Genomic DNA, 25,776 nt, shown 5'->3' with positions numbered 1-25,776 from the left:
ATGAAGTTCCAGTTCAAGTACAACGACGTACTCATCTTTGGAAAACCTCCTTAATCACCGCAAGCTGCGATCGCATGATCAAACTGGGCCGGGGTAACTGAAGTACAGCTATCAACATAGCGCAGCTTTGATCTCGACTGTCTTATCATATACAGTCACCGGTAAGGAACCTTGGGTTTCATAAGCAACTGGACACCCTGTACTAACGACCAGGAAAGCTTCCATATCTTACCTTAGCCACCTGGTTAAGATCACTTCAGTTTCCAGGCATCTAGAAGATCTAAGCGAATGGAGGACGAGGAGTATTATCATTTAATGCTGAGTGATCTCGAGAGGGTTCACCATCATCTCCAGTTCCCCGAGCCTCAGAGTCGCGGGCGCAACTCAGTACCCGTCGTCGTACGGGAGCGTCAGCATAACCCTTCGATATCGGGCATCAGGGTCGTGCTAAATGAGGCTTTCAGATACGGATATGAACGGCTTGGAGGGACTAGAAATGAGGGAAAAGGGAAGTCGTGCTGAAATATCAAGATTATCCATATGACTTGAAGATACTACGAATGCGTCAGGTTCCGGGTTCTGTATCCGTACCCAAGGACCTACAGAAGACTCGAATGTTTATTGTATTCAAACATGATGAAACGTAGGGGCCACTTTACCTCAAGTCTTCTAAGGATGACCACATTCGTGCCATATCAGATGCCGCAACTCCCTGGCCTGCATATGTGCTGTCGGACTCGGAGCACCGCAGCCGCGTATCCAAAGCAGGGTGTCTTGGTTGAGTGAGATCACTTTTGAGGTAGACAGCGTTGAGACTCACGAACATTTGATTTTACCTGCGGCTTGAAGCCATGCAAGTCGGAGGCTGTAGTCAACTGAGCTTTATATGTTTGCTCAGCATGTATATCTCAGCGATTTCTACGAGCGGTTCTGTTTTTCATTCAACTACCAGCGTACTAGTAGTATGGATGATGACAGCCTGCGACATTCAAGGTAAGTAGACAATGTAGGGAGGTAGGTAGATCGGTATCAGGGAACTCGAGTCCATACACGATCTATGTCCTCAAATATCTTGTAGTATAGGTAGGTATGTAGTGATACAAGGGACACTACCCGTGCTGTCGCCGGAAACGCTGTCCTTCAGTCATTTTCCACAGCACAAGGTACAGAAACTCAAAACATTGCCGCTCCCGCAAGGAGCAAAACCGCCGCTGTGATGAAGCTCCCAACTGCCGATGGGCCGCCCAACATTGCAGCAGCTGAATTACCAGATGGTGTAGGTGTTGGGTTGGTTGAGGTATTTGATGGCTGACTTGATGCACCTACAAGGGCTGCAAGCGTCGTGTCGCCGGTGAAACTGACGCTCACTGCACTTCCGTTGCTGCAGGATGGTGATGTATTGGCGCCCGACACGAAATTGACTGCGGCACACTTCAATTGCAAGCGTTTTCAAGGTCAGAATCTCTCAACAGGCCTTGTGTGGTGACTGGATTCGTGGTGTGAACAAACCTGGAAAAGCAGCCCGTCGGGGGCATTGCAAACGGTGCTGATGATGCCCTTTTTACCCGCCCATTCTGCTGGCGCCGCCACGGCCGGCTCACAAAAGTTCCCACGGCCGCTCTGCATGACGATTGGGAAGAGCTGAGTCCAGTTCCCGGCCCCGGTTGGGTCAAGGGTACCGCGTATGAGCCAATTCGCTTGTGGATGTGCCAAAAGCACTGCAACAGCGTCGCCGCCAACGTGGAAGTCGGTTTTGGCGTCTTGGTCGAGGTTCACCGTGACGCCCCCACACGGGCCGTTGACTTGTCCGTCCTCATTCCCGTCTCCCAACGGAGGGGGCTGAATGAGCTCGAAATGAGCAGTTGCCGTCGAAAGCAAACTGGAAAGGAAGGTGGCGACGAGGAAAGACCTGACCGGCGCCATGTTGAATGATTGGTGTGAACTTGTGAGAGCTTACGCTGCAGGTTAAACCACAAGGGACGCCGGATATTTTGTTGCGCTCGGGTTGGGGATGCCGATGGCCTCGCAGACGGAACGGGCGGAGAAGGATACGGATGGAGGAGAGATGAAGAGCATTCGGCCAAGCAGGCGCACGGCGGATGAGGTACCTTATGTATTTGTATGGGTACAAACCGCTGCATGCAACCTTAGGTTGGGAACTTGCCGAGTCGCCGACCCAAAAAGCCGTTGAATGACAAGCGCTTGCAGCCTGGGGTTCAGTTTATAGTACTTGACATACCATTGTACCTTACCATCTCCATGATTACCGCACCCGGGAGGCCGGAACCTGAGACCTCTTCTGATCGCCACTCCGTACTAATCCAGGCACCGGACCCACCTTCTTCGATTCGAAAAAAGTAGCGTATGTGTAAACGGGTATGGAGTACCCCTCCTCGTCCATCTACCATTCGCGCTGCAAAATTGTATGCGCTATGAAACAACTTAGAAAACTCGAGGAGCTACGAAGTATCAGAACAAAGATGAGGGTCTCACTGTAGACCCCATCTTCAGTTCTGTTAGGAAGGTGAGCGTGAATCCCCTTGTCAAGTCGGGGTGCACTTGAGTGCTCCACAGCCCCCTCTCCCATCCTTCAAACATCCCGCAGCCAAGCTTTTTTGCCAAGACACCTTGATGAACCTTAGAGGCGCAAGGAATTACAACCGACCCTGAACACGAAAGTCCATAAATTCTAGGAAAATACTTGAAGACATGCGAGTATTATCCTATTTGACAGCTCATCAGACCTCATGAGGACGGACCTTACCGGAGCTTTCAGCCTGGGACCTCGTCGAAGTTATCCATCGAGGCGGTTGGATGGTGAGGACCGTGGAGTAGGTGGGATCCACTAGCAGTACGCCGCTAACCATATTGGGTATAGCGCGGAAGGGCGAGCGGTTTTGAGCAAATTGTCGCCAGTGCAGCTTGACAACTGACAAAGACCACCAGGCGAGCCAGGCCAGGAACATCTTTTTCGAGCCGCCAATGAGTGGGATGCCATGCATTGTCTTCACAACCGCCACAGGGCACCTCAATGGATCTCGTTGCGTGTTGTTTGGCGCAACCGATCTCAGCCCAGCGCCGTTTCTCCCAAGGCACAATGTCTTGCTCCAGACGCCCGGCATTTAGCCCCCTTGGGACATAAGCAGCAGGAGTTTCCGATTATTATCTCGCAATTTATAGCATGACTGTCCCGTCTGCTGCACTGCTACATCATCTTGCCTGGCCCCGTGGCGCGGATCCGGATTGTTTTCACCATCGCTGAAGAACAGTACAAGTCCGCTGAGTCCCCGACGTGACCCAACTACCCAGGACGGATTACTGTGCACTCTTGGGGATAACGCGGCGCAGCAATTGTTTCGTCACTGAACAGAGAGAGCCTTTGCGACAGAAGCCGCCCTGAGCCTCGTGTTCCGCTCTGCTCGGTCTGCGTTTGTACCACTGATGGTCCGTTCCCTGAGAATGCGGTGGCGATACCCCAACACAGAACAATAATTCCTTAAGCACTGGACGACACAGGGCAATCTGCAGTGCTTGCTCCAAGGTGCGAGTCGGCCTCCTTAGGGACGACTTAAGGAAATCCGACCGTTCGTCCCAAATTCTATTGAGGTCCGGCGGATAAGCGTCGCCTACGAGCAGTCACTCCATCACCTCCCCGGAGATGGACCACTCACACTCCCACGGCGGTACCGGAATCGGGAGCGAATTTAATACTGATCTGGCTCATCGGTTTTGGTACATCATTGCAGCGTTCCTCGGGGCTTTAGCGGCGTGTCGTGCCGTCAATTGGTTCAAATCGCAAACAAGGTTCGTTCACTCTGTCTACACTTGCTGTCTGTTGCTGTGTGTTAACGCCTGGTAGACTGAGACGGCGGGCGACTACCTCGGTCGAGTTCCCGACCAAACCAAGCAACCCCTTTCTGGCAGTATGGGCGACCTTAACAGCCGTCATCCGCGAGGCCAGCGGACCACAATTATACATCTCCGCCCACGGGTTCTCCTGGCTCACGCCGCCACCACTTGGCCGTCTCATTCTCCTGTTTGCCTACTGGGCCGTCATCATTTACATGATGACCGCTGGCGCCATCGTTAAGGACGCCTTGTTTTGGGAACGCATCGGTTACCGCAATGCTTGGGTCACCATTACTCAAGTGCCCCTTTTATACTTGCTGGCGTCCAAATGCAGCATCATCGGGCTCATCACTGGAACGAGCCATGAGAGGCTCAACTGGTTACATCGATGGGTGGGCCGCACCATCCTCGTCACAGCGTCGGTACACGGCTGGCATTTCTACACCGACTGGGTCCGCAGCGATTTCGTCGAGTACCAACTCAGGATGATGCCCATGATCAAATATGGCTTTGGCGCTTGGGGAGTGTTGCTCTGGTCTCTCGTCTCGGGACTTGCTCCGTTTCGGCGACTGGCCTACGAGTTCTTCGTCCTTCAACACATTGTCAGCGCTGCTTTATTTCTCTGGCTTGTTTATGTACACATCCCAAGCAACGCGCGATACAATGTCTGGTTCGCAATTGCTGCCCTATGCTTTGACCGCTTTTGCCGGACCGTCTTGCTTCTTTGGCAGAACGTGAAGTTCTTCCCGGACAAGTCAAAGTGCAAAGGCGGGCAACGCATCGGGCACCAGGCGCAGCTTAGCCCAGTGGGCGACTCGATCACGGTGGTGACCATCAAGGACGTCCATTTCAGATGGAGGGCTGGTCAACATGTCTACCTCTGGATTCCCCGTGTTGGACTGGCGGAAGCGCACCCTTACACAATCGCTTGCGCGCACCAACTGCCCGATACATGTATCTGCAACAGTATCCAGCTGGTCGTGCGAAAGCACAACGGCTTCTCCCGTCGTCTACATCGCTTTGCCACCAAAGCCCGTTCGACGGGGAAGCAAAACCTTACTGTTTTCCTTTCGGGACCATACGGCTCCCCGCCTCGATGGGATATCTTTGAGACGATAATCCTGATTTCGGCTTCGACTGGCGCGTCTTTTACGCTGCCCATTCTGGAAAGTGTGCTCCATTCGAAGGCGACCAGCTGTGTCAAGAGGGTCGATTTTCTCTTGGCAGCAAAACAAGAAGACGAGGTAGACTTTTATGTCTCACGCCTCCACGAGCTCATTGAGCTCGCCAGGGGTACAGATATCGAACTCAACGTACACGTTGCTATCACACAGAGCGCGTCTCCATACAAGAGCGAACTTCCTCACGCAGGGACCAAGATCCAAGCAGTGGATGTCCCGTCAAGTTCTTCCTCTGGGAGCAACATCGGACAGCGGGCGGACGAGAAAGTGCTGCAGGCTGACGTGGAGCAAATTGCCCAGCAAACCTTGCGGAAGAGGTCGAGTAACGCGAGCGCCGACTCTCACACCTTCTACTCCTCTGTGAGGCCGGACGTGGAGGCCTTCATCCGTGGCCCGGTTGAAGCAACAGGTGGAGAGACCAGTGTCGTGGTCTGCGGAGGCCGGTCGCTGGTTGCGAGTGTGAGAAACTGCGTTGCCTCCATGTCGGATGAGAGAGCCGTGCATAAGGGGACAGGAGCCCAAGGGATTCATGTATTTGTAGAGGAGTACAGTTTCTAAGTCTATATAAGTTCAATGATTTGAGTCATGCAACATGTTCTCGTCTCTAGCCATAGACCTTAAGTGCCTTGTGTTCCCATGTTACCTATGCACCGGCTTTATAGGTCTGTTTAGGTTCCAACTACAGTTTTCAGGTTAGAGAAGACCCATTTCGAAATGACGCATATTGTGCTGAACCTGAGAAAATCAACATCCCCTGATTTAAAGGGGTATGAAGTGAACCCTAACCCGAATCGACTGCCAAGTGAGGTTAATGAGGGATTCTCACGACGATTAAGGTAGTTACCTGAGTGCCTTCCCAAATTAAACACATTCAATACTCCTAAGGCAGTATCTGACCGGACCAAGAATATGGACCGTCAAAAATGTACAAAGTACTCCGTATGCTGTGGATGGACACTCTTGAGGGTTGAAGCACTCTCCCCTTTTTTGACCCCGCGGTACGGAGTACAAAAAGGCGAGGCCAGAAGTGTTAGCGGCATGCGATTGGCTGGCTGTCCGCTGTGGGGCAAGCAAGCCCCTCCATTGTCCGGGAAATTTTGGTCGGGCGCTGGTCCATTGAGTCAATAAGTCTTCTGAGTCAACAAGGCAAGAATACCTCGACCAAGGCTGGACAGTGAATCTGTGGCTTCAGAAAAAGTAAAGGGGGAGGGGTAACCTCTCATGACACTCTGCCCGGTCGTCAATCCCATCTTTTCTCTTCGAACGTCTTTGTTGAACCTCACTTCTTCACTTGGCAGGACTCAACGTCCGACTCGACTTTCCTCCTTCTCGAGCACGCGCTCCATTCCCACTGTTCCAGTCGCAAACGGCCGGGCCGTCCTGAGTATCTACCAACCCGGCCGCTCACTTCACCACAATCGCGTATTATCCGCCATGGCTTCGCAAACTCCCATCAACCGGCTGGTGCAACAGGTCGATGGCCTAACCCTCGACTCCGTCGCCGAGAAGTTCCCGAACTGCTATCCCGAGATCAACCCCTTTGACCTCTACCGCGCCCATCTTACGAACATACTTGCCATAATTACCGGCGTCGACTCCAAAATCATCTATCCCAGTCTGTCATGGACCCAGGGTCTAGACAAGGGAGATCTTGTTCTTGCTGCGCCTGCGCTGAGGATCAAGGGCAAGAAGCCTGACGAATTGGTTTTGGAATGGGCTGAGAAGGTAAGTGTTCCCAACACTCCTCCATACAGGTACAGTGCGCGCGACAGCTCTAACCATTCATGCCCACAGTTTCCCGGAAATGACCCGCTCTTCGAGAAACCTACGGTCCACGGCTACTTCATGTCTTTTTTTGTCAAGGGCGCTCCCCTCGTTCAAGCTGTCATTCCCATGATTCGCCACTACCGCGGGGACTACGGCTGCAACAAATTTCACGGTTTGAAGGACCCAAAGGATCCCTCAAAAGGCAAGAAACGCATCATCGTCGAGTTCTCCTCACCCAACATCGCCAAGCCCTTCCATGCCGGCCATCTCCGGAGCACAATTATTGGCGGATTTCTGGCCAACCTGTACCAGGGAGCGGGATGGGACGTTATTAGAATCAACTATCTCGGCGACTGGGGGAAACAATACGGTCTTCTGGCCTTGGCCTTTGAGAAGTATGGCGACGAAGAAGCGCTCAATAAAGATCCCATCAACCACCTGTTTCAGCTTTACGTGCGCATCAACAGCGAAATGTCAGCCGAGAAGGAGCAGATCGAGAAGCGGAAAGCTGATGGCGACGACGTGACCGAGCTGGAGGCCAACAGCTTGGATGAGCAGGCCCGTCGGTACTTCAAGAAGATGACAGACCGAGATCCAGCAGCCATCGCTCAGTGGAAGAGGTTTCGCGATTTGAGCATCAAACGTTACCAGGACACTTACGCCCGCCTCAATATTCACTTTGACGAGTACAGCGGTGAGAGCCAGGTGTCTGAAGAGGCCATGAACGCGGTCGGAAAGGAGATGGAGGCTAAGGGCATCTGCAAAGAGGATAAGGGCGCTATGATAGTCAACTTCCAGGAGCTCGTCCCCGGGAAAGAAGGCAAGCGGCTGGAGAAGCCAATCATCAGGAAGAAAGACGGGACCGCTCTGTACCTGACCCGTGACATCAGCGAGCTCCTCAGCCGCCATGAGAAGTACCAGTTTGACCAGATGATTTACGTGGTAGCGTCTGCTCAGGATCTCCACCTGAAGCAGCTGTTCAAGATCATCGAACTGCTGGGCCACAAGGACATTGCGGACAAGTGCCTGCACATTAACTTTGGCCTGGTCCTCGGCATGAGCACCCGCAAAGGCACCGTCAAATTCCTCGACGATATCCTCCGCGATGTCGCCGACAAGATGCACGAAACCATGAGGAAGAACGAGGACAAGTATGCTCAAGTTGAGAACCCCGAGGCGACAGCAGATACCCTGGGCATCAGCAGTGTCATGGTTCAAGACATGACTGGCAAGAGGTAAGTTATTTCTTGCCTTGGCAGACGCGGAAGCGAGGAACTTTTGTGCCCGAACTTGGAATTGACGTTACTTGTCTCCGACAGGATTAACAACTATACATTCAACATGGATGCCATGACCTCGTTTGAGGGTGACACCGGGCCGTATCTGCAGTACGCACATGCTCGCGTCTCGTCCATCAAGCGACGGGCAGGTCTCAGCGACGAGGATCTGGCTAGCGCCGATCTCTCACTGCTTACCGAACAGCATGCTATCAACATCGTCCGGTTGCTCGCTCAGTGGCCTGATACGGTGCAGAACACCATGAGGACGCTGGAGCCGACAACTGTCCTGACATACTTGTTCAAGATGACGCACGCGCTTAGCAGCAGCTATGACCACCTCCAGGTTGTAGGCAGTGAGCGGGAGTTGATGAAGGCCCGGATGGCCCTGTACGAGGCAGCCCACATAGTCCTGGGCAATGGAATGAGATTGCTGGGACTGACCCCGGTCGACCGGTACGTGTTGGATTCTCCCCCTCTCCCCGTCCACCCGCACCCCTACTGGCTGGCCTTCAGGGACTGACGTACTCTCAGTATGTAAACCCGCGAGAGTCGGTGAAATAAGCCCCGATTTTTGCCTTATGAAACCGGGCGCTCAACGAATCGGTAATCAGCGGTCTCAGATAGCGCTATGGCTGCTCTGGGCGGAATCTGCGCCAGCTCAAGGGAAGGCTTGACGGCCACCCGGTTCGGAGATGGTGTTGCTTTAATCTACAGTGTAGACAGCACAAATGAGTGGCGTTCAGCGGGGTCCGCCTTCTGTCCGCTTTTCTGGTTCCCTTCGTCTTGCGGGCCCGAAACCGCGATCCGAGTCTCCGCTTCTGCTCGCTCGCTTAACTCGCAGGCGCATTGGCTACCTTAGTCTTGACCTTCTAGACTAGACTACGGCTTCGGGGCAATCGAGCCGTCCGGTGCTGCCGGCAGGGTCGTTGTTTGAAGATCGTCCGATCTGCCACGCATAGTGATACCGACCTCTTCTCCCGCGACCCGCTTGTTAACAGCACAGCAGTGTGGTATCACCGAAACGTGCATATTTTAAATGTCCTGCACCCTGTACCCTGAGGCACTGCTCTTGGCTTCATGCTGATTAATCTTCCACGACGGAACAGAAGGTCTGCTGCTGCAAAACAGCCGCTTCACTTACCTTGACTCGTCAGTATACGAAACACTGTCACTGCAGACTTGACGAGATTTGCGCTCCCATTTCTGATGATATCACTCCTTCCAGTCCTATGACTTCTGCACTCGCTTACAATCACAACCTGACGCCCGGCTTCTCGCCCTATAAAGAAGCCGGAAGTGCCTCTCTGGCAGTGTATTCAGCAAGCGTGGTGAATATGCGCCAGTGGTGGGTCGCCGCTTGGCCAAAGTTGATTGGAATCACATCAGTCAAGCCGCAACTGAGCTCATTTACAGGTCGATATCATTACTCGGCGGTCATGGCAAGATGGCCCTTCGGGCACACGTCGATCAGTGTGACATTACCCCTCTGGGTGCATGCTGCAGCTCGTGGCATAGACAGGACACCCTCTCGGTCTTGGTCGGCGCTGTGTATCGTGCCGTACGTCATATTGCGGCTGACCCGTGGCACCATAAACTCGAGAAGCATACCCGATTGCGGCTTCACAGAGCAAGTCTGCCGTGTTGTTGCTGAAGATTCCCGGGCCAAGAGACAACCCAAGCTCCAAAGGCCTCGAGATACCAGGGATGTGTGCTGTCCTTGCTCCAGTCCCAATAATGTTCTCTTATCCGGAGGTTCCCCATCGTCAGCGCTCAAAAAGACGGTTGCACTGCATATTCTCTGACCTTGGGCATCGTTCTGATTGACTCATTTGTATCTTCCCTTCCCGATTAGCTCGGCGTTGGCCAGGTCCCGCACAAGCTTAAATGGCGTTGCAGATCCGGCCGCACGGCGTCGAGACAGGCATTGCGGGCCTCTACCCGGCCAATGGGAATTTTCGGGCCCTTGCGCTCCCGCCGGGACGGTCCAGCCATACGCCAGCCCGCGGGAGGCGTCCCGCCACCTGCGGCCAGCAGATGCCAGCTAACCCATACTTACACTAGTCTCATCTGAACTCGACGCGTCTGCAGGCGTTGAAGAGAAAGCATCTCAGGCTGTGTGCAGTCCCGGTATCCCCGTCTGGGCTGCAGAAACAAAGAGAAGAAGAATATAACAGGATGCCTGGTGATTTTGGGCGTGCAGGTTGTTCGAGGAACAGCAGGGCCGAAGCTTTGATGCGCCCAGTCAAGGCCCATCCACAGGTATACATGTACATGGAAGGCCTGACAGTGAAGTGCATCTCTTGTAAACCAGTTGACTTATGTTGTCCGCCCGCTCCCCCTAGATGACGCGGCCGGGTCCATGATCATCTCTCGTTTTCTCCCCCTACATGCAATTCGATTGCCCTACCTGATCGGTCCCTGGAATCGTTCAAGAAGGCGTCTTGTCCGACTCGCCTGAGGTTGGCTTGCTATCGACATGTTAGGCCTTTTGTTGCTTGCCCTCGTTGGCGTGGCTCTCGTGGCGGTACACAGATACCTTCACCGACCAAGGCTGCCACCGGGGACACGGCCCTTACCTGGACCAAGGAGTGAGTGCCTTCCCATCATGAGGTCCTGGACGAGGCATGCCTCTCCTCTCGACACCGGACCACGACACTGACGTTGAGACACAGACTTCCCCTTGGTCGGCCGTGTTCATGATATACCAGAGACGGGAGCACACCTTAAGTTCTACGAATGGAGCAAGCAATATGGCCCCATATACCAGATGGAGATATTCGGAACCGTGCACGTATGGATATCGTCCGAGGCCATTGCACATGAGCTGCTCTCCAAGCGGGCAAACATCTACTCGGATCGGCCCATGATCCCCAACCTTCCAAACAACCGCACAAGTGGTGAATATTTGGCGCTCCTCGGGCGTACTGGTGAGCTCCTCCCAGCTGTCTTGTTGCTATGGGGTATAGAGGATCCGTGTTGACATTCGTTGTGATGCGTCGACGGCAGAAACATGGAAGCGGCAGAGGAAGTTGTGCAACCATCTCATGCACCTCGGGCAACGGGCGTCGCTTTACTCATACCCATCACTTGAACGAGACCGGTTCTTGTATCTCATGTACCAAGACCCAAGCAAGTACCTGGAATGGATTGAGCAGTTCACGACCAGAACCGTCTCGCGGCTTGCCTGGGGCACGCCCCGGCCGTCCCAAGTGCTGCGACACACCACGTTTGGCCTGCTTGAGACCATCAGTCCCTCCGGGGCGTTGCCAAACATTATGAGCTTCCTCCGCCACGTGCCGGCGGCCATCAGCCCGTGGAAAAAGAAGGAGAACACCCGTCATGCCATAGAGGAGAGGCTCTTCAGAGGCAACGTCGATTTTGTCAAGCATAGCATGGCCAGCCACACGGCGAGTCCCAGTTTCATCCGCACCTATTTTGAGACCAAGGCGAGCGAGGCCGACAAGGACAAGACGAGATGGGGGGACACCGACGAGGCCATGCATGTCGTCGGCCTGATGGCCATCGCGGGCGCCCTGACGATTGGCAGCCCGATCCAGAGCTATCTGCTCGCCATGTGCCACTACCCGCAGTGGCAGAAGGCGCTGCAGGAGGAGATTGATACGGTGCTGGAAGGGCAGTGCCCGCAGTGGGAGGACCGGGAGAAGCTTCCGCTGCTCCGTGCCGTGGTCAAGGAGGTCATGCGGTGGAGGCCGCCGGTGCCGACAGGTTAGTCACCCACAGCCTACAGGATATCACTTGCCAATGTGGAAGAATGCCGCTAACCAACCTTGAAGGGATTCCCCACGCCGTCGAGAAAGACGATGTCTACGAGGGCTATTTCATCCCTGCTGGAGCCACAATCCACGCTCTGGAATGGTGAGTCTTGTCCTTGCCATGCGCAACCTTACCCTTCTGCTTCCACGCCCAGTAACCCTTGACTGAAAAAAAAAAAAAAAAAAACACACAGGGGCATCACCCGCGACGAATCCATGTACCCCGACCCGGAGACATTCAACCCAGGCCGCTGGCTCGACCCGTCATTCCCGACGTACCGCGAGCCCCTAACGCAGTACCCCAACCTCAACGGGTACTCCCAGTTTGGCTTCGGGCGGCGGACCTGCCAGGGGATCCCGATCGTGGAGCAGGACTTGTTCCTCAGCATGGGCGGCATGGCGTGGGCGTTTGACATTCGCAAAAAGCGCGACCCGGACACGGGCGCCGAGATCCCCGTGCACTGGAACGACTACACGCCGCTGCTCATCGCCAAACCCGTGCGGTTCCCCTTTGACGCAATCCCCCGCTCGCCCGAGAAAGTGGTCCTCATGCGCGACATGTACGAGTCGGCACGCAACGAGCCCGTCCTCGGGCCTGATCTGGACATAAGCCAGTTCGAGCCGGACTTGGGTGATCAGATCTACATTGACGATGTGGCGGCGGCTTTTAATAATGAGAGTGATGCCAACAGCGTCAGCAGTGACCGGGATGCGGTTATCCATGTCGTCGAGTCCAGTCCTGAGCCGGACCTGGCCTTTTCGGATTCGAGTTACTCGGAGCCTTCGGAAGGGTCTGAATCCGATAGGGAGCGCGAGAGGATGAGACTGACGATGATGGGCGTGCCGCCGCTGGACCTGGATCCGACCGGGAGGTTGGGGTTGAAGGCGGGTGGGAATGATAAAGCTGATCCGTTGATGCCCATGCTCGCTGTCCCCGGCGCATGGAACTGGGCGTGAAATGTCCAGAGTATATCTTATCTTTGATCTGTTTAGGCTGGGGCCGATTCATTACTTTTTCAATGTGGATACCTCTTCTCGTTCTCGTTGCGCAGTTTTGGCCCGTTGATGAGAGCACCTGCATCGCCTGTTTCCAGTTCTGCTATTTTGGGATAAAGTTTGCCAGATACATCTCTTTTTCTCTCGCCTCCTTTCCTCGGCGTTTCGGACCTAATTTACTATTAACGACTCCTGTCTCGACCGAAGTAATATGTCATTTTCAAGGCAGATTTAGAGCAAGGGGATATGGACGGGGAGAAGAGTCACCTGTGGGTACCTGCCTAGGGGTTTCCGCGATTAGCTACAGGCAGTCTCATCAGAGTATCAACATGAAGACCGCCATGGACGGTATGTTGAATGGATGTCCTTGAGGTGTTGAAGAGAGTGGCAAGATACATAGGTAGATTTGAATTCACTGATTTCATTTCATGACGTGAGTCTTCTCGGAGTTTCATCAGTTGAATTCTCCGCGACCTGACTGATGGCTGCCGCGGGCATGTGGCCACACTGCCTCAGACCGATAGGCGACCTGTAAGTTTGGTTTGTCAATTGTTACACGCCTCTTCCATCCAGGGAGGGTGCTTGTCAGTTATCGTACACCCTAGATACCACAGTATCTTGCCTTACCTGCCTGAGATCGCAGCTCGTGAGGAATCGCCAGAGCAGGTGACATGGAGAGGGGGTTACACTGCTCGACATTCTCGGATTTTAGTGCTGGGAAATTGATCGGTAAAACTTCTGATCCTGAAGTTCCTAAAGTTCCCTTCGCTATTTGGTACCTGGAATACACTAATGTAGGTACGGGGATGGGTCGATGCCCCCTGATGCTTTATCATCACGATCATGCTACACAAGAATGCGACCCAAGTCCGGGGAAGTGCCAGTCTGCCAGTCTGCCAGATAGATTGACCGAGCTTGTGGTCGTGTCGCTTTAATCCGTGCCGTTGGGGGCTGTGCGCCAATAAGGCGCACACGACCCTAGACACCCCATGGTGGCAAGATCCCCCTTTCCACGATCGCCCTTCATCTGCGACAGCATCCAACGGTTGGGCGGCTTCGAACAGTGGCTTTGCTGCGAAGCTCTGCAAGTGCGAAGCTTAAGGGTCTCGCGCCTTCCTGGTTGCTTGTGTGGGCCATGGGATTTTACCCTAAAGTTTTAGCGCCAAATCTGACAACCAACAAAATCACTCGGAGCGGCCCGTGCCAGTGATGGCAGAACCTCGGCGTGACAGGGAGTCTGTTCAAGCGGCAGGCAGGCAGCGTTTAACTGCCGCGGCCCAATGCTGCGAATGACCACCGTCCAGGTGCTGATACCACACAAACCTACCAACGGCAGGACATTGACGGGTACTCGCATCCCTTAACAACGTGAAATTGATACTTTGAGAACCAACCCCAGTCATTTTTCTCCGTGCTAAGGAAGTAGCAAAATGTACAAGGCTACGGCTTGGCGTTTGCTAACGCAACAATTGGCCAGATTCTTGCCAAGCAATGGGCCGATTCTGCAAGGGATTCATCTCCCAGCAAGGCATGAGGAACCTGACCATGTCCACCTCAGGGCAACCCGTGTCATCTGGATGGCTACCGAGCACGGCGTACGGCACGCGGCCTGGGCATTGGTCTGGGGAATACTACCTGGGCAGTTTTCGGTTACGTATATCACACCTTGTCGCGCTCGGCGGCCATCACCAGATCCAGGGGCCAGTACCTCAACCGTTGGATGAGGTGTAGTTAAGGTAAATTAAGGACAAACATTGCTCTTGCCATTCCCGTCACTGCCGGCACCTATAAGGCTCGGGTCCCTTCCACTACCGTGCCTTCCTCACCAGACTGGGTAGCATTGACTAGCTGGACTGCTGCTGCTGCTGTTGCGCACCGTCTCGGCCTAATCCATTCGCAACAACCGCATCCACAGCTCGACTCGCAGTATGGGCAACTCGCCGAGCTCGCTGCAGCAATGCATCGAGACAGTCGGAAATGGCAGGGTAGGCTTCGCTGGATTCCCTAGCGACCCTCTCTACCAGATCACCTGGGTCAAACCGTACAATCTGGACGTGGCAATCACTCCCGCCGCAGTGGTGCGTCCTCAGACAGCCGAGGATATTTCGGGCGTTGTCAAATGCGCCGCGGCAAATAATGTCAAGATTCAGACCAAGTCCGGGGGTCATTCTTACGCGTTCGTGCCCTTGCCCATCCAGACAATGCTCAGGCTTAGCTTCATTATCGCTTAGTTGATACTGACTGTCTCCCCCAGAAACTACGGTTCGTGCAGCAATTCTGAAGGGCCGGCTTTGAGAGCAAATGCCTGACAAATGACTGTGACTTAGGCCTTGGGGGTGCGGATGGCGCTGTCGCCATTGACATGGTCAACTTCCAGCACTTCAGCATAGACAATAGCACTTGGCAAGCTACCATCGGTGCCGGCACCAGACTAGGCGAGGTTTCACAGAAGCTGCACGATGCAGGCGGCCGGGCCATGGCTCATGGGGTCTGTCCCGGCGTCGGCATTGGCGGCCATGCCACTATTGTACGCACGACATCCGCTCCAGTCCACCCACCATTCCCGTACCGGCCGTTTCCGATGTGCTTACTGCTGAGTAGGGCGGCCTCGGTCCCATGTCGCGCATGTGGGGTTCCTGTCTGGACCACGTTCTCGAGGTCGAGGTTGTGACTGCGGACGGCAAGATCCAGCGGGCAAGCAGCTCGGAGAACGCAGATCTATTCTGGGTAAGCCTACACGCTGGCAGCAGCAGCAGCCACACAATGGATGCTAGCAACCCTGGTCGATCACTTTCCCTAACGCGAGTACATAGGCACTCAAAGGCGCAGCATCTGGATTCGGCGTTATTACCGAGTTCGTGGTCAAGACTCATCCGGAGCCAGCTCATATCGTCCAGTACGAGTACACAATTGCATTCGGCAGCCAAGCCGAGGCGGCGCCTCTGTACTCGGCATGGCAGAATCTCATCGCCGACCCGGCACTCGACCGCAGATTTGGATCCATGTTCATCATGATGCCCTTGGGAGCCATCATCACCGGAACCTTCTACGGGACTGAAGCCGAGTTCCAGGCCACCGGAATTCCCAAATGGCTTCCCAAGGACGCTGGCGGCGCCATCGTCATCAACGACTGGCTCGGGTCCCTCGCGCACGATGCTGAGAAGGAGGCACTCTACCTCTCCGACATCTCGACGCCTTTCTATTCCAAGAGTCTTGCCTTCAAGCGGGAAGATCTGCCTTCGGCTGACAAGGTCAAGGACCTGTTCCGTTGGGTGGACGACCAGGACAAAGGCACGCTCCTCTGGTTCATCATTTTCGACGCGGCTGGTGGCGCTATTGGCGACGTCGCTGCCAATGCCACAGCCTTCGCGCACAGAGACAAGGTCCTGTACTACCAGTCATATGCCATCGGCCTCCCACTCACCGGCACCACCAAGAATTTCATTACCAACTTTCACAACCAAGTTCAGGCAGCGGCGTCTCCAGGAACTTACGGAACTTACCCCGGATACGTCGACCCGGCTCTATCGGACGGACAGCAGCAATATTGGGGCTCAAACTTGCCCTTACTCGAGCAGATCAAGCTGAAGTGGGATCCGGCCGATCTTTTCCATAACCCCCAAAGCGTCCGTCCGGCGTCGGCATAAGCCTTCCTTCGACTACATAAGCCATGACAGGCCTTCGGATTAGCACCGGCTTTGGGAAAACTACCTAGACTGGGGCTAATGAATTGTAGTAATCCGTTCTCAGTCCAAATTTCGATATTCTAGAGCAGGGCTCAACGAGTGGCGCCAAGCAACTTAATGACTGGTTATGATTCATCTGTATATAGCTGTTCCAAATACCCCATGCCCCTTTTTACTCCTATTCTTTTCTAGATCCTATACGCCAACCCAACTAATACGCCGCATTATGCATCGGTTATTCGCTCTATTCGATACCCATCTAATTCTAATCAATGATCTTCCACATCCTCGTCCCGCCCGGGATACATAATGTCCTGCACTATTACAGCCCGGATATTGTGGTACAAGACGAACAAATAGGTCAGCAGCAGCACGATCGACATGGCGGTCGAGAACCACAGAACCAGCTCGTTTTGAAAGCAGCTGCCCAACGAAATGGTGGCCAGCGTGAAGCCAGTATTGGGGAACACAGCCGCCCACCAACCCAGGTGGAAGTGCTTTGGTGGGCTCTGCACCACGGCCAGCACGGCAATGCCAAACCACCAGAAACTCAACGCCCACAGAAACCCGGCGCCAATGATGCCCATCGTCTCAATCATGCCGCTGTCCAGCAACCCGTCCATGTCGGCGTCAAAATTATCCGGCAGGCCCCGCGCCATGCCGATGAAAGCCAGCGCCGTAAACGCCGGCGGGCCGACGCACATGAACAAGCCCGTCCGGTGCTCCCGGTCCGGCAGGCCAGACTGCATCAGCCGCCCGACCATGTGCGCGTACATCATGAGCGCCACGGCCATGCCCAGCCCCTGGCAGGTCAGGCCTGCTGTGACGATGGGGATCCCCGTGGAGGGGGGTTGGGTTTCTGAGATGACTGACGCGATGGTCCCTGATAACATGACGGGGAAGATGGGCAGGATCCAGGTCGGCATCATGGTCTGTAAGCCGAAGCGGTGGGTGGAGAAGATGTAGGAGTATTGACCGATGGCTAGGCTGATGGTCACGGCCACGTAGATCCAGAAGGAGACTTGGATTGCCCATAGCAGGCCCTGGCCGGGGGCGGATTGGTCCGGTTGGTGCGAGGGGACGCAGTAGCGCTGTGTGGAAGTGATGATTGTGGCCAGGGAGAGGAAAAATGTTGGGAAGAAAAACCCTTCGCGGGGGTGGGATAGGGATTGGGTGAGGGAGCCGGGGAAGAAGAGGAAGAAGCGGGCTGCTAGGGCGGATGTGACTAGTGCGAAGAGGACTAGGTTGAGGATGTACACGGCTAGTCCGATCTGTCGGAGGCCGGGGAACTGATGCGGTTGCGCGCGGATTAGGAGTGATAAGCCGCCGGTTGACATGGTGAGTGTGTACCATGCCCAGGTGAAGTGGGCGAGACGCGCGCGGATGGGCAGACGAGGGCGAGTAGTAGCATTGTCTCCGTGGGGTGTGCCGGTGCAGCCGCCGGTATGGTCTGCCGGATCTGGCCTGGGCTCTTCTTCTGAGGAAAGGATTGCCGGCTTCTTCTCGATGTCGGGGTCATGTTCGAAGTTTCTGAATCTGCCATCGTGATCGCCGGAGAACCTCGGTGTTGTTCTGCCGGACGAGGTTTTGGATGTGGCCTCTGTATAGCCGGCTTGGAGAGCACATGAGGGCAAGCTGAAGGCACGTGCTCGATATGGGTTTGAGGAATTTGAGAGTTGTGAGATTGTGATGCTTTCTTCCCCGGAGAGAAAACCGGGTTGAGTGAAAGTAAGGTTGAAGTCTGAGCTGTCCTGCAGCAATGGTGACATAATAACAACGTGTAGTAGAAAATACTGGCCTAGCAGTATATCAAACAATCCAGAAAAGAAGGATTTGGATGTATAGAAGCCTCCCAGCTGTGACCCAAGTAAACTGCTGGAACAACAACTCAGGGGAAGCAAGGGGGCTTACAGACTTCGACCATAGGCCCTTAAATACGCCCATACGGCCGTGTACATGTAGTGAGTGAGCGAGACCATGCAGTTTCGGAGAATTGCACACCCGGAACTCTCTCGCGGAGTGACAGCTCGCCGCCTCGAAAACTTGAGAACGGTCGAACTCCACAAGCTGTGTTTCGAGCGTATGGCGAGACAAGACAGAAAACGGGAACAGTATGTGCTCCTGCGGTTCTACTGGGCCTTGGATTGTCAAGGCTCGAAACGTCTTCTGAATTTCGAGTCAGTATCGGCTCCGTTATCTCTCTTGATGCCTGACTATTAGTACTCAGTACATGTAAGAGGATAGTTATCCTCCCTAGGTAAGTATCTACCCTCCCACTTCCCCTATCTGGACGAGTTGCTTCTACTTCTAGTCTGGCGATAAGAGAGCTTTCGATTGTAAGGTATCTAAGGCTAGACGTGTCCAACTATTCACAGATTGCATGCGCAAGATGCTTGAGAGATCAGAGATCTATCTTTTGCCACAGACACAAAGCATAGGGCTGAGTTGCGCAGCAAGAGGCGTTCTGGCTCCACAACTGACTCGTGCTCTACGTAAGTTCGTAACAGTCTGTAAAGATATGGCGAATCAGTAGTACATTATCAGACGGGCAAGTACGAAGCCCAAAGCCTTTGGCCGCGGCACATTCTCCAATGTTGATAGTGAGAGTAACCCGTTGAGAGGCAGCGGACATTGCTCAACTGAAGTTTCAACCCGGCAAGGGGAAGTAACTTTAACCGGCTGACATGGTTCATTAATACGGATAGAGAGTATTTTTGTGCTCTATGTAGGTATGTATGTACATATTAGGTCTAACATCGGCTTGTGAGGTACTTGACAGTAAGATACTTGTACATCTAGCGATCACGGCTCACTTCTGCACAGGGCAAGACAGGACAACACATCCTAAAGACCTCGGCATCGCGCATCACCTCATGAAACATGGCTGGTCGGAGAGCAACATTATTTCTCATATCTTAGGACGGATCAGACAGCCCCCGTCTCCGCATATTAGGGAATCAATAACCAATGCAAAAAACATCCAACAAATGTCAAGGTTGACGGTCATATCCTTGCCCCGCCAGTCCTCCATGCCCCTCTCGGCCGGGGCGCACCGTTGCCCGTGCTGAAGTTGTGGAGACGCTCGCCGATCAAGTATGCCTCGTCTCGAATCCGGACCTGCCAGCTGCGGAAGACACCCACTAGGCTCCACAAGGTGAAGCCGCTGGCAAGAAGGAGCGCCACGAACGGGAAGCTGAGGCGATAGATCAAAACCAAATAGGCGTCGTATACGGCCTGATCAGGTGAGCCGTCGGCGACCGTGACGCCGGAAGACTGCATGATGGTGTATGCCAGCCCGTTGTCCACCGTGAACTTTGCGAACAAGAGGGGTGTTGCCACAGCCGTAGACCATACCGCCAAGCCTGGGATTATGAACGCGCGGTTGAGGACGTTAACATCGGGATCAAGCCAGCCACGGCGAAGCACGGCCCTCACCGCAGTGGCGAGGCGTGTGCCTGGGAACCAAGTTGTGACGATGCGAATGCTCAGTTTGAGGTAGAGGAGTCCGATGGTCCACGACTGGACAACTCGGATCGTATGTGGTGGGTTGGGCTCACCGACTGTGCCCGACGCCATTGACTTCCTGCCCTCACCCGATAATAGAGCACTGTACATGAGCTCATGTAGCGGGATCAAGGCGTAAAGTTCCATCAACGACGCGACTAGAAGGGGGAAGACGAGGAGAAGGAAAAAGTAAGAGTAGATTACTTTTGCGGCGTGGACGACAAAGCCGAGCACTCGTCGGCCCGCTTCGCGTCCAAAGGCGGACCCGACTGCCGTGGTCACCCACGCCTTGATTCTCCGATAGACCGACCGTGCGTGGAACAGAGCGTACGCGGCCGAGCCAAGGATGTAAAGACCGATGCTGAAGGCATAGATATCGTTGGTGCGGATATGCTGTGGGATCAGCGACTTGAACATCCAACGCCCAAAAACAAGCGGAACGATCGTAATGCTAACGCCGGTGACCGCCGCGAAGATCCAAATCAACAGGATGAACAAGCACACGCGGAGACGGAAGTGTGGGGGCACGTAAACAAACTGGTACTGGTCGGTTGAGTAAATATCCGTCCCCGGGAGGTCAGCCTTTCCGTCCAGTCGCGTGTTGTTTTCGGTGACGTCGAGGAAGACATTCCTCCCTTTGGGTATTTTGACCTGATCGGAAGCCGGAGTCCGGACGAATCGCCCATCCGGAATAAGTTGTCCCGATCGTACCAGGTCCGCCTTCTTAGCGCTTAGCAGGACCATCTGGTCCGTAGAAATGGCTGCACGGGGCTTAGCCGTACCGCCTTCAAAGATATCGTGCCATGAGGTTTTGGCCATCACCTCGCCGTTGGGGCCAACTTCCAGGAACAACCGTCTCCAGAAGGGAAGATTATGATCCGGCGAGTCCCGCCTCAGCACTAACTGGCCTTCTTCATCGACTCGCCGTTCCCCGAAGAGAAACCATGTGATTCTCAGGGCGCGCGCGCACCTCTGAAACCACCAGGTATACATAGCGTGGAGCCCATCGCTTGGTCGGAAGACTTTGACGGCCAAGGGCATCAGGAAATTGTAGAACAGGAGGTCGATAGGAAACTCCAGCACCGGTTCCTTGGACGAATGATGGATGGGCAAGATACCCGGCAGACAGAAGGACAACCCCCAGACAACACCGCCCAGACACACGATAACCAGCGCGCCATAGACAAATGCAGAAAAGAGTATCTTGCGCAACTGAGTCGTCACGTTGCGCTCCAGAACATCGCGGACGGGATGAAATTCCGGGTCATCAGGGTCACGGATAAAGTAAAGAACACCCCTGCGCATGACTTTTCGGCACATGGACACAAAGAGAGCGAAATGAAACATGTACCCCGTACCGACAAACCAGTGGACGAAGAGGGAGGTGACGGGGTAGTTGACGGTGAAGAGGAGACGAGACCTGAGCGTGGTGTCCTCGAATAGCGGGAGCAATGCAACGTCAAGCAATGTACCGCAGTAAAGGGGGAAGACGAGCATCTCGATGCCAATAATCAGGATGACTTTCATCACACCGCTAGCCTGGTTGAGGCCGTCGATGATGGTCGCCTCCCACTCCTGGGCGGTTTGTCCGGTTGAAAATAGGGCGCCGCGTCGCAGGTAGAGACCGGCCGCCAACGACAATGTCACGTAGCCTGCAATGATTGCCCAAAATCTGTCCATGCTGTCCCAATGAGCGAGTTCCGGATCGAATGTCTGCGTAGTCTCGGGCAAGCTCAGATTGAGGACCCAGGAACTCGGGTTCGCGACAACCGTCGGTAGCTCCTTTAAGCTTCCCCACGCGATCGTGGAGATTTTCGCAGTCAAAGCGAGAGCCTCAGGCGCCTTGGCAGAATAATCACCACCGAGTACGAGGGCGAAGAGATGCCAAAGCGTGGAGAAGGCCATGCCGAGGTGCCCCTTCATCCGGAGCAGGGCTTCGTGGCTGATTGCAGAAAAGTTGCGCATCTCAGATCCGGATACCACCAAGAACTCCGTCAAGAAGCTGCTACCAATCCTATTCCCAGCACTGACGGCCATAGACAAGGACGCGGTGGCAGTCAACTTCGTGTACTCCGCGATAGTCTCAAGTCCAAAGGGTCGGCTCAATAGCCGAAAAGTCTCAGAAGTGGTGTAAGAGAGCAGTCCTAGAGCAACCAGGCCGCAGTCTTGGACGAACTTGGAGAGACTGACCATCATCCGTGCCGGGCGTGCGGGGTTTGCAAGAGTCCAAACAATCACACGGCCAATGTTGTATGGAAGGAAAACTCCGAGAAAAATGGTGATGGAAACGAGGAAGGCGCAGAATATGGCATTTTGAAACAATCCAGCTATTGGTCCTCGCATACCGAGCAGCTCAAGAATACCTTCGAGGTCCTCGGCGTCTTCGATGGCCTCTGGATCGAGACCGGCTGCTGCCGCGGCCTCGACAGCTTCGCGGTCCCGTTCTATATCTTCAGCCAGTGCGTTATCCTGATCGCCACCTTCATCCCTACCATCCTCATTATCGTTGAAGTCGCCCAAGAAATCGACCGCGGCGAGCTCGGCCGGGTCAATGTCGTCAACGTTGCGCCACATAAAATCGGCAACTCTCTCCACTATGCCCGCCGGCTGGCGAGGCGGAGGAGGTGCCTCATTAGGTGGTAGCTCGGGCAAGGCATCAGCATCCCCCAATGCATGATGCTGCCCGGAAGGGGTTGGTTCAGATCTGATCTGGCGAGAGTCCTCCGCAGTTCTGGAAGAACCGGCAAGCGCGGCTGGAGACGCCCCGGTAACGGCACTCAAGGGGCCTTCTCCGGCGGCTTCGCTGCCCTCATGTTCTGGATAGTCGTAGATATCGTCCTGTTCTTGCTCGAAACCATGATCCGGGGTCGAAGCGTCCGCAGCCGATTCAGGGGTAAATCCGAGACGGGATTCGGATGCAACGTTCGAAAAGGACCAGTTGTTGTTAGCCAGAGGGTTGATTGCGTTGCTGATCCTGGGTCCGTCGGTATTCGCCCGTCGGCGTGATGGGCCCGCGGAGTAGTAATCCTCAATGTCGTCGACATCATCTGTGAGCCTACCCTTGCCTTTCGGGTCGCCAGAATTTTGGAATCGCAAGCCGTCTGATGGCTGACGGAGACTTGGTAAATCGGAGAAGGCGGTGTTGGCTAGATCATCCTGCTGATTCGTAGCGTTTATCCTGGTGGAAAGCCCAGCTAGATGGCTAATATCGGACCTTCCATCCTCCGTCTGCGTACCACGGTCCATCATGGACCTGGTCAATCTGATCCAGTAGTCCAACTTGTCTTCGAGATGGCGTTCTTGCGCGATTCTTAGGATCTTCTCCGGATCCCCACCCGCCTCCCGATATATTCCCAGATATTCATGTATAGTGGTCCTTTCAAATTCCCGCATGTTGTTCGCGGCCCACGCGGTGTCACGGGTAGCTTGACTAGACTCGAGGATTGGCGCCAACGACTGTCTTGCGGAGGACTCGGTAAAGCTGCTACCTGAGGGGCGGCGGCCTCCAAATGGGGTAGGCTCTTCCCAGCCGAGCGCTTCCCAGCCTCGCTCGGCTGGCATAGTCTGACTCGGCTCCTGGTGATTGTTAGAGGGAAGATCCGAAGTGTCGTCCAAAGTTTCCTCAACAGGTCTCTCGCGCGGGCCAGCAACATCTTGATTCACTTCGTCACCTGGCACTGGCGCATCTTGTACCGGGCCAGCTGCGAGCGCCGGATTTTCCGCGGCAGCGAAGGCGGCCCGCATATTAATCTCGGGCTGCTGTTGTACGACGTAATCCCTGACGAGAATGATGAGGATGAAGCAAACTATGACCAGGACGGTGATGATCTGGCCTTCCAGTACGGCTATGATTACTCGGTTGATCGTCGCGTGTCGTGTAAGGTTGCGGAGAAATCCGACTCCGCTCAAGAGGGTCTGATGTCTTTGCAACTCAGACGTCGCCCTCCCAGTTATAGAGCTGGTCAAGGTCGGAGGCAGGACAGTGGGCTTCTCGGTCAGGCCTATAGAACTGAACAGAAGGCGCAAAATGGTGGAATAAAGGGGGTCAGTAGAGGAGAGATTGATGCCGTATAGGCCTTTGACCAGCTGAGCAGAGTCGAGAGGAAGACCGTCAATAACGCCGCCGATGGTCGCCACGGTAGTGGTCGCGGCAAAGAGCGGACTAGATGGGCACACGGTAGAGCCATACGGCGTTACGGACAGCAAGTCCAGCCCGCCGGCGGTGCTTCCATGACGCCTTCCAAAGAGAACAGGGCCGCCGCCCAGTCCCTCGTCGCTGATCCAGAAGAGAAAAGACCAAACGGAGCGCATGAGATAGGGCAGCCAGCCCAGCCAAACGCTTGCTACCAAGCCAGCCCTCAACCAAGCGAGCAAGTTGCGGAAAAGGTATTTGGCCATGTGGCTGACAAAAACGTGAAGCGGTAGCGACTTGGGCATGTCCGGGTCGTAGAGCTTGGTGAAGCGAAAGGGTGTCTTGCACAGCTCGCAGTGCTTCTTTTGGGAATGCGACAGCCACTCCATCAAGCAGTCCTGGTGGACATACTTGATGCTTCCGCTGCATTTGCAGGGATAAAAGAGCGGCTCGTCGGCAGTACCTTCCCCCCTGCATATTCGACAAGTGTCTGGGTCAGACGACGACTGCCCGTCGAGCGGGTTGGACGCGCGGGTTCGAGGAGAGGAAAACGAGCCGTCCATCACGGGAGCGTCGCTTCGCCGTCGGGTATTGGGAAACCGGAGAGGGTCGGGCTGTGGAAAAGGGTCGATGTGAACGTTATCCATGACGGGGTACTGGGATTGTACACAGCGGACTTTGCGGAAGCGCCATTCGACGTCAGAACTCGGGTTTAGTATTACCTCTCATCGGGAGAGTTGTTGGCGTTTGATACAGAGATGGCTGCCAGGCTGAATATGTACGCAAGGCGAGAGATGACGTTAACGGACAGGGCGCCGCAGCGAGTGCCGCTAACTCGGCAAAGGTGGAAGCCGATGGACGTTTAAGGGCACGGAACCGGAGTCTGCCACTAGAAAATCGGAGGTAAACGGCTTTCTTTCCCAAATGTGCTTTCAGTCGCTGGTCAAATGGCGTGCAAAGATAGTCCGTCGGTCGCTCTTTGGAGTGGGACGACGAGTAAGAGATGCGGTCGATGCCGGTATTGGATGATCTTGCGGAAGGCGAAATGTTGGCCAGGTCGATGGCCAAGATCCAACGATTGGAGTGACCATCTTGGAGAAACGCGGGCTTGGCGTTTGTGGGGCAGCGGCCTCAGCATCCAGTCACAGCAGCGGGTGATACAGTAAAGGGCCAAAATAAGTGGGGCTGAAACGTAAATATTCCTATCTGACTTCAACTAAAAAATCGACTTTAACCCAACCTTATGTCCTCCACATCTTAAGTCTTCTCAGTCCTCGAAAAGACCTACAAGGCGGGCGCTGTTGGGGCTGAAACTGAAATGTACCTTTAATCCTTTCTTCACTGGCCGTCATACCTTAAACGCGATTTAAGGATCTTGGACTGAGACCTTCACTCGACATTGGACGTGGGAGGAAGGGACAAACAGTGGTGTCTTATCAAGGTGAACACCGGACCTCGAGGCATCAGGCACCCGACCGTACCTTATTATGTGCCATGTCTGCTCATAATGCTGTTGACCGAATTCCAGGTTCCAGTAGCGGATGTGCAGACCTACATGAATAATTGGCGAAGTGCGTCCGAAAGGTGGGTAAGCACATGCAATGCATG

At 54.5% G+C, this 25,776-nt stretch overlaps 8 protein-coding genes across 8 annotated transcripts; 5 read left to right on the top strand and 3 right to left on the bottom strand.

Moving 5' to 3' along the window:
* Positions 1–81: 81 nt before the first annotated feature.
* N656DRAFT_783209 (uncharacterized protein) lies at positions 82–744 on the top strand. The gene is made up of 3 exons (XM_064815902.1): positions 82–170; positions 233–554; positions 660–744. Exon 2 carries the CDS (start codon positions 289–291, stop codon positions 520–522), a length of 234 nt encoding a protein of 77 aa, XP_064666872.1. The 5' UTR covers positions 82–170; positions 233–288; the 3' UTR covers positions 523–554; positions 660–744.
* A 429-nt stretch (positions 745–1,173) lies between these two features.
* On the bottom strand, positions 1,174–1,923 carry N656DRAFT_716318 (uncharacterized protein; the record flags this gene model as incomplete). Its single annotated transcript, XM_064812123.1, has 2 exons — positions 1,174–1,431; positions 1,510–1,923. The coding sequence occupies 2 exons, from the start codon at positions 1,921–1,923 to the stop codon at positions 1,174–1,176; spliced, it is 672 nt and encodes a 223-aa protein (XP_064666871.1).
* A 1,735-nt stretch (positions 1,924–3,658) lies between these two features.
* On the top strand, positions 3,659–5,588 carry N656DRAFT_771150 (uncharacterized protein; the record flags this gene model as incomplete). The annotated part of the gene is made up of 2 exons (XM_064813833.1): positions 3,659–3,804; positions 3,860–5,588. 2 exons carry the CDS (start codon positions 3,659–3,661, stop codon positions 5,586–5,588), a joined length of 1,875 nt encoding a protein of 624 aa, XP_064666870.1.
* Positions 5,589–6,464: 876 nt separating this feature from the next.
* Positions 6,465–8,597, top strand: N656DRAFT_716234 (arginyl-tRNA synthetase; the record flags this gene model as incomplete). Its single annotated transcript, XM_064812109.1, has 3 exons — positions 6,465–6,755; positions 6,825–8,032; positions 8,117–8,597. The coding sequence occupies 3 exons, from the start codon at positions 6,465–6,467 to the stop codon at positions 8,595–8,597; spliced, it is 1,980 nt and encodes a 659-aa protein (XP_064666869.1).
* A 1,956-nt stretch (positions 8,598–10,553) lies between these two features.
* N656DRAFT_791964 (cytochrome P450) lies at positions 10,554–12,807 on the top strand (the record flags this gene model as incomplete). Its single annotated transcript, XM_064817031.1, has 5 exons — positions 10,554–10,665; positions 10,750–11,004; positions 11,084–11,803; positions 11,872–11,953; positions 12,045–12,807. 5 exons carry the CDS (start codon positions 10,554–10,556, stop codon positions 12,805–12,807), a joined length of 1,932 nt encoding a protein of 643 aa, XP_064666868.1.
* A 1,865-nt stretch (positions 12,808–14,672) lies between these two features.
* Positions 14,673–16,647, top strand: N656DRAFT_348653 (Glucooligosaccharide oxidase). The gene is made up of 5 exons (XM_064809324.1): positions 14,673–15,022; positions 15,101–15,108; positions 15,174–15,373; positions 15,448–15,573; positions 15,660–16,647. Exons 1-5 carry the CDS (start codon positions 14,775–14,777, stop codon positions 16,491–16,493), a joined length of 1,416 nt encoding a protein of 471 aa, XP_064666867.1. The 5' UTR covers positions 14,673–14,774; the 3' UTR covers positions 16,494–16,647.
* Positions 16,648–16,801: 154 nt separating this feature from the next.
* Positions 16,802–18,290, bottom strand: N656DRAFT_738257 (malic acid transport protein; the record flags this gene model as incomplete). The annotated part of the gene is made up of 1 exon (XM_064812760.1): positions 16,802–18,290. The coding sequence occupies exon 1, from the start codon at positions 17,867–17,869 to the stop codon at positions 16,802–16,804; it is 1,068 nt and encodes a 355-aa protein (XP_064666866.1). The 5' UTR covers positions 17,870–18,290.
* Positions 18,291–19,230: 940 nt separating this feature from the next.
* N656DRAFT_783200 (uncharacterized protein) lies at positions 19,231–25,206 on the bottom strand. The gene has a single exon (XM_064815901.1). It carries the CDS (start codon positions 24,813–24,815, stop codon positions 19,536–19,538), a length of 5,280 nt encoding a protein of 1,759 aa, XP_064666865.1. The 5' UTR covers positions 24,816–25,206; the 3' UTR covers positions 19,231–19,535.
* Between the last annotated feature and the right edge of the window lie 570 nt (positions 25,207–25,776).

Source organism: Canariomyces notabilis, assembly GCF_033297395.1.
Source record: "Canariomyces notabilis strain CBS 508.74 unplaced genomic scaffold N656scaffold_26, whole genome shotgun sequence".
NCBI classification, from domain to species: domain Eukaryota; kingdom Fungi; phylum Ascomycota; class Sordariomycetes; order Sordariales; family Chaetomiaceae; genus Canariomyces; species Canariomyces notabilis.
Note: the sequence above shows the minus strand (reverse complement) of the source record. Positions and strands in the feature narration are given on the sequence as shown.